General features: G+C 51.3%; 1 protein-coding gene across 1 annotated transcript; it reads right to left on the bottom strand.

The window, feature by feature from the left end:
* Positions 1 to 1,604: 1,604 nt before the first annotated feature.
* TMEM275 (transmembrane protein 275) lies at positions 1,605 to 2,135 on the bottom strand. Its single transcript, XM_065937023.1, has one exon. It carries the CDS (start codon positions 2,133 to 2,135, stop codon positions 1,605 to 1,607), a length of 531 nt encoding a protein of 176 aa, XP_065793095.1.
* Between the last annotated feature and the right edge of the window lie 5,636 nt (positions 2,136 to 7,771).

The following is a 7,771-nucleotide window of genomic DNA, read 5'->3' as shown; positions in this document are numbered from 1 at the left end:
GCTGATGAAGCCGAGGGTGGCTGGGCAGGGAGTCAGGGCCAGCCAGAGATGGTGGGCCACTGTGTGCCACCATCACTGGGCACTGCTTGCCTGGGTCCCTGCAGTGAGAGAGGGGCTGACCCAGAGTTGCAGGGTCTTCCTCCCCGCCCCCAGCCCCCTTGTTTCTCTTACAAGGCAGCCTGCATTCCTCCTCCAGATGCTCTCACCCACCTGGACAGTTCAGAGTCTGCAAGCCCAGCAGAGGCCATGAGAAAGGTATAGGCTTTGCAAGACCTGGGAAACACATCTTCCCTCATCATCCCTGCTGGGTGACCTAGCCCTCAACAACACCCCCTCCACACATACACAGACACACACACAGACACACATACATGCGCACGCGCGCTCCCACACAGGTGTAATGTCAGCCAGTGCCACCCACAATACTCCCATGCTCCCCATCTCATCCACATAGCCAGGCCATCTCACCCATAGTCACACTCATATACTCATCTAGCACCCCCTCCCCCAATCTGACACTGTTTTCACAGTTGTTCACAGGCACACACAGTCTCAGACAGTCTTATGTTTACAGTCACACGCTCCTGGGGCTCTCTTCTAGGTCTTCAAGAGGAGCTGGTGCTGAGATGATGAAGCACCAGGCACTGGCTGGGAGGACTGCAGACTCCAGGGTTCAAGATCGGAGGTCTTGCAGTCAGGACTCAACTCCAAAGGTGCTTTATTAAGGAGCAGAGCGAGGCACAGCGGGAATGCACAGTGAGGTTCAGGTGGAGACCTTCAGGGTGGTAGGAGGTCCTATCTCCTCCCTATCTCCCCCAGCCCACCTTGTTCTGTATTAGTAGCTCAGCTCACTCAGGCTCCTCTTTCCATGGAATTCTCCAGTCAAGAATACTGGAGTGGGTAAGCCATTCACTTCTGCAGGGAATCTTACCTACCCAAGGATGGAACCTGGGTCTCCTGCATTGCAGGGTTCTTTACCATCTGTGCCACCAGCAGAAAGGATGGGAGTGTGCTCAACCCAGCTCAACCTTATGGATGATCTGGCTCAGATCAGATCCTCCCCTCCATTAATCCCAAACGGTCAGGTTGGGGTAGAGACAAGGAGCAAAGGGAGGCGCGGGAGGGGAGCTCAAAGCCTTTCACAGCAGGCGGGCACAGGAGACAGCCCAGGCCGACCAGCGCGTCTCCCCGCTTCCTCCCACCCCTCCAGGGCCTTGCTGAGTTAACCCCCTCAGAGTGGCTCTGTTCACAGTACCCAAATGCCATGGGTGGCGGGTGGGGGAGAGGGAAGGTCCAGCAGCCCAGTTCCACGACGTCTGGGGAGTGAGGTAAACTAGAACCCAGCAGACCGCACCCAAAGTGCCAAGGCATTGCCCCCTCCTTTGAGGGCTGTCAGTGCCCGGGCACCGTCATCACATTCCCCTCCCCACCTCGCCCCCGGAAGTTCCAGAGATGGGACAGAAGAGGCCACCTGTGCCCAGCCCCCAACCCGTAGGAAAAATTCCTTTTTCTTGTCTTTCTCCCCCTCCCTGTTTTTTCTTCAGTGGCACTGATGGGAGGGAACCGGGACAGGGGAAGTCGGGGCCGGCCGGCAACCTGGTTCATTAGGGGGCGACGCCCTCCCGGGGCAGGTCGAGCCTGACCCCGTCGGCGCGCGGCGCGTAGACGGTAGCGGGCGCGGGGGCGTCCAGGGCGAAGGGGCCGGGGCCCGGGCTGGAGCGGCCTGACGACGCGTCCGAGGCGGCGGGGCTAAGCTGCACGGCCGTGGTGTCCTGCGCCGTGCGCTCGCTGCTCTCCATCTCCAGCGCCACGCGCCCGCCGCCGCCCTGTCCGGGATCCCCAGGCGCTGCCGAGCGCGAACGGGGCGCGGGGCCGCGGCGGCGGCTACACACGCAGCAGGCCGCGAAGAAGCCGAGCGCCAGCACGAGAAGCGCCGGGCCCACAACGAGGGGCGCGTTGTGTCCGGGGACGAAGGAGGCGAAGGCTCCCACCAGCGTCACGTTCACGCCCGCCAGCAGCAAGCACAGGCCGCAGGCGCAGAACAGGGCCGTGGATGCCGGGCCGGGCAGCCGGTCCTGAGCGCGGCCCGCGGGCGCCCGGGCCGGGGGCCCCTGGCTCTTCTCTGAGGGCTGCATCGACCTGGGGACTCCGGGCACTCATTCAGCTTCCTCCTGCCGCTGGCCGCGGCCAGCCCACATGTCAGGGGCTCAGCTCACAGTCGTCCTGTGGGCAGAGGGCAACGGAGAGGTCAGCCGGGCATCTGGGCTTTCCACCCCACCCTCGGTTCTGCGGTTCCGTTCAGTGCCTGGGAGCGCAGAGGTAATGCCATCTTGGCTAGCCCCTGCCTCTGCCTCTGTGAGACTTTTTTTTTTTTTTTTTTGACCGCTCCTCGAAGGCATGGGGAACTTCCCTGACCAGGGCGCGGGCCCCTTGCAGTGGAAGCCAGGAGTCTTAATCTCTGGATTGCCAGGAAAGTTCCCGCCTCTGCCTCTGGGAAGCAACAGCTCACCCCACATGGGGAGAGTGGCTTCTCCACCTCGTCCCTGGATTTCCTCGTGACAGATCTTGCTATCGTCTCTCCCTCCCCACTCCCTCTTGTCCTCCAGACAGACGCAGACCCTCCACCTACTCTCCTCCAAGAAGCCTTCTGGGGCTAATTAAGTGAGTGCTGTGCTTAGTCCCTCAGTCGTGTCCGACTCTTTGCGACCCCATGGACTGTTGCCCACCAGGCGCCCCTGTCCATGGGGATTCTCCAGGCAAGAATACTGGAGTGGGTTGTCATGCTCTCCACCAGGGGAATCTTCCCAACCCAGGGATTGAACCCAGACCTCCTGCATTGTGGGTGGATTCTTTACTCTTTGATCCATCAGGGAAACAATTAAATGAGTAAATAGCTATAAAGTGCTCAGCTCAGTGCCTAGGTGCTCATTACCTGGTGATCATGACCAGTAGTCCTAATCAAAGGGCAGGGGCAGCTCTTGGATTTAGACAACTTCCTCCCCTGAGCAATAGAGGCCCTAGAAACCATCTGGTCTAGCCCCAGCTTGTCCAGAGGAAGAAACTGAAGCTCAGAGAGATCTATGGATTTACCCAATATCCAAGGCCAGGACCTTGTGACCTGCTTCCTGACCAGTGAGTGACCTTGTGACAGTGAGGAGCTCCTGAGGTTTTAGATGGCAAGTGAGAAGGGACAGTCCCTACATGGATTGGGCTGGAGTAAACCCAAGGCCCCAGGTCCTTCCTAGACTGGACATTCTATTAGATTCCAATCCTACCCCCATCAGTCCCTCAAGATCATACTGTTGACTCTAGACTTAAAAGCCCAATCACTGACTAGGATCCCCTTCTAGGATTTTCTTGTTGTAACTGGTTGTGGGATCTATTATTGGATTCTAGAATTCTGGGAATGCATACAGAAGCATCAGAGTCTGGGGAATTTAAGACATCTATTTGAGAATTCTGTTCTATAACATGGAATCACAGGTATTAAGGCCGTGGAGGATGAGATCATTGCCATGGAGCTGTGCTAGAATTGTGAAAAAGTGTAGAAGAGGGCTCTGAGTTGGAGTGGGAGGGGTGTAATCAGAGCCATGCTCCGCTGGGATGAGCATGCTGGATGCGTAACAGAGCATGACCTGGACACAGGGCCTCTCTGCTTTAGTGTTAACACCTATTGTTGCTTAGTCGCTAAATCATGTCTGAATCTTTTGTGACGCCATGGACTATAGCCTGCCAGGCATCTCTGTCCATATGATTTTCCTGGCAAGAATACTGGAGTGGGTTGCCATTTCCTTCTCCAGAGGATCTTCCCAACCCAGGAATCGAACCTGTGTGTCCTGTGTTGGCAGGTGGGTTCTTTACTGCTGAGCCACCAGGGAAGCCCTGTGAGTGAAGTTGCTCAGTCGTGTCCAACTCTTTGCAACTCCGTGGACTGTAGCCTGCCAGGCTCCTCCATCCGTGGAATTTTCCAGGCAAGGATACTGGAGTGGGTTGGCATTTCCTTCTCCAATTCACACCTGTAATTTGGGGCTGTTATGAGAACCTACCTGATGGGATGTGGTGATGACTAAATCCTTTAAGCTAAATCAAGTGCTTAGAACAATGAAGAACATAGTGAGAATTCCATATTAGTCACGTTGTTGTAGTGGTGGCTGATAGAGAAGAGGCTCTGAGGCCTCAGATCTGGGGGGTTGGTCATGTCAAGTTTGGAATCCAAACAGTTTCCACCCTTCAGGTGGAAGGGCCTCAGGGACAGGCCCTGAATTGTCCTTCCTGAGTCCAAAGCCTGTACACAGTGGAGTTGGAGAGAATTTTGATGACAGGGTGTGCAAAGGTGAGGACTAGTATACTAGTGAGGGACAGTTTGGGTTGTCACTCTGGGCCCAGGTGGGAATCAGCTTGGTCCAAGCAGGTCAGAGGGCCTGGAGGCCATTTCCAGGTCTATCCAACCTGGTGACTCCAGGGCACCCTCCCCTGGCACCATGCTGGGAAGTGGCACCAGGGAAAGTGGCAGCTTTCCTGGGACTCCAGCCAGAAGCTCCTGGCTGACACACTACACTGGCAGGAATTCAGAACCCCCAAAATCCTGGTAAAGAAAGCATATGTTGACCCTTGAGGGCATCTACCAACCACAGATTCCTCGGGAAGCTCCCTGTTTGCACGAACCATCTGCTGTCTTTAATCTGCAGCTGTTGGTTCTGCCAGGCAGCAGTAGCAACTGCTGAAGGGGTACAACAATTTACAGTTTGCAAAGCATCTTCACATCCATGACATCACTGAAATACCCTTGCTTGATACTTATTAACAGCCACATCTTACAACTGAGGAATTGGAGGCTCAGAGAGGGAAGTCGATTTGGGTCTAGTGGCTAAGACTAAAAGGATGATCAGAATCAGAGAACAAATGGTCGGGTTCACACAGTAGGCAATCTTGTTTCATCTTTCTTTTTTTTTAACCTTGGGGTTGATGTGGAGGTAAATCCCAACAGTTTCTTCCTGTTGCCCTCAGGGGGTGCTGTGAGATTCCCAAACTTCACTCCTTCTGCACCTCAGTATTTTCTGACATTGTCCTTCCTGTGGGAAAGGCTCTATCTGAGGCTGATGCAGGAAGCCCTTGAGGGAGGGATGGAGTCTAGCCCTTCAGCTTGCCTCACAACAGACTCTTGAAAGCTGACATTGGACAAGGGTAGGGAAGCCTGGGTGGCTAGAGGGTTCAAGGCTCTTGTTTCTTTTCTTTTACAGAGAAGACTCTTTATCTTTGGGTTTTGGCAGTTTTACTATGATGTGCCAAGGTGAGATTTTCTTTGTCTTTATCCTCTGTGGTCTTCCGGATGCTTCTACAGTCTGGCTTGATTTCTGCCTGTTTTGGAAAAATTTCAGCCATTATCTTTTCCTCTATTCTTTCTCTTCTCTCCTTCTGGAACCCTAATTGTGTACGTGTTCAACCATTTGGCATTGTCCCACACATCTCTTACACACTATTCTATATTTTCCAGTATTCTGCCCCCCTCCCATTCTCTCTGGCTATTAATTCTACTGATCTGTCATCCAGTTCACTAATCCTGTCTTCACTTGTGTCTTCTCTGCTGTAAAATCAATCTATTCAGTTCTTAATTTCAGTTGTTACAACTTTCTAGTTCTAGAATTGCCACTTGATTCTATTTCATAAATGCCAGTTTTCTACTAAAAAACTTCCTCTTATGTATTTTCTTAAACGTATTAAACTCTTTTAAGTCCATGTCTGAAAACTCCAACATCCGGCTCTCTTGTTTCTATTGTCTATTTTATCGCTCTTGGTTTTGGGTCATTAAGTCTTATCTCCTGTAATGCTAGATAATTTTTTAATTAAATGCCCAACATTGTAGAGATAACTTGAGCCCTGGGTAATACTATCTCCTTTTAGAGAAGATTTACTTTTGCTTCTGATAGACAGCTAAAGAAGGGACAGGCCACCTTAACCCAATCTGTTATTGCATTGACTTGGAGCTATATTTTAGTCTTCCTGAGTCTGGTCTTTATCTGTTTAACCAGTATTCCTACAAGATAGTCTTTTGGGCTCCCAACTAAAAACTGGAGGTGTTTAACAGGGCCTTTCACCTTTTTCAGCCCTAAATCCCAATTCTGACTTCCCAACTCCATGGTCGCCACTGCCCCCTACAAACTGGAAAATGCCTTAAGGAAAAAAGTGAAATAAAATATTACTTCTCTTTTCTTCAAGATTTTGGCCCCTCAAGTCCTTACTACCTTTACCAATTGCCTTGGTAGCCCTCCCATGCCTTTGAACAGATTTCTGAAATGTTTAATCCAGCTTTTTTAGTTATCCTCAGTGAGTGAGTTGGTCTGATACAGGCTAGTCTTTCTTAGCCATAAAAAAGTCTAGATGAGAATCTGAAATTAGCATTTTCAAATCGCTGACTAAGTTAGTTGTGTTATGTTGAGCACTTTGTAAAAACATCTACTTTAATTTTCACAGAATGAGATTAAGCATTACTGTCATATTCCCATTTTATATATGAGGATTTTAAGGTACAGAAAGATTCAAGTTTCCCAAGGCTGTGAGTATCAGTGGAGGTGTCAGGATTTGAAAACTGGTGTCCTGATCCCAAAGCACAAGTTCTCAACCCAGTACAGTGCTAGGTTTGCTAAGTGCTTATTGAATGATTGAAGCACAGGGCACCAGCTTTGTAAATAAGCTCCTGTAATTAGCAAGACAGCAGAGGACAGGGTGTGTTCTGTGTAATCTCTTAAGGAAGGTAAACTCACTTTGCTCTTTCCTTGGCTTAGTACACTCAGTTCAGTTCAGTGGCTCAGTCGTGTCTGACTCTTTGTGACCCCATGAACCGCAGCACGCCAGGTCTCCCTGTCCATCACCAACTCCTGGAGTTTACTCAAACTCATGTCCATTAAGTCGGTGATGCCATCCAACCATCTTCTCCTCTGTTGTCCCCTTCTCCTCCTGCCCTCAATCTTTCCCAGCATCAGGGTCTTTTCCAATGAGTCAGCTCTCCACATCAGGTGGCCAAAGTACTGGAGTTTCATCTTCAACATCAGTCCTTCCAAAGAACACCCAGGACTGATCTCCTTTAGGATGGACTGGTTGGATCTCCTTGCAGTCCAAGGGACTCTCAAGAGTCTTCTCCAACACCACAGTTCAAAAGCATCAATTCTTCAGTGCTCAGCTTTCTTCACACTCCAACTCTCACATCCATACATGACCACTGGAAAAACCATAGCCTTGACTAGACGGACCTTTGTTGACAAAGTAAAGTCTCTGCTTTTTAATGTGCTATCTAGGTTGGTCATAACTTTCCTTCAAAGGAGTAAGCATCTTTTAGTTTCATGGCTCAGTTCAACTAAAACAAATACCTGCCCAAGAGCTGAGCCTTCAGGGGCTAATTGCCAAGGAGTGATTCTTATCTGCTCCTAGGAGGCAGCACTAACTCTGGAAGACAGACTACTCTGAGTCTCCACCGTAGGCAGAGAACAGGCTACGGGCAGACGGGTGCTGGGCTCATTCCTGAAGTTGCCTGTGCTGTGCTGTGCTTAGTTGCTCAGTCCTGTCCAACTCTTTGTGACCCTGTGGACTGTAGTCTGCCAGGCTCCTCTGACCATGGGGATTCTCCAGGCAAGAATACTGGAGTGGGTTGCCATGCCCTCCTCTAGGGAATCTTCTTTTCAACCAAGGATTGAACCCAGGTCTCCTATATTGCAGGCAGATTCTTTACCATCTGAGCCACCAGGGAAGCCCCCTGAAGTTGCCTTCACCCTGGCTA

The sequence above is a fragment of the Muntiacus reevesi genome, chromosome 1 (genome assembly GCF_963930625.1).
Source record: "Muntiacus reevesi chromosome 1, mMunRee1.1, whole genome shotgun sequence".
In the NCBI taxonomy this organism is placed as follows: Eukaryota; Metazoa; Chordata; class Mammalia; order Artiodactyla; family Cervidae; genus Muntiacus; species Muntiacus reevesi.
Note: the sequence above shows the minus strand (reverse complement) of the source record. Positions and strands in the feature narration are given on the sequence as shown.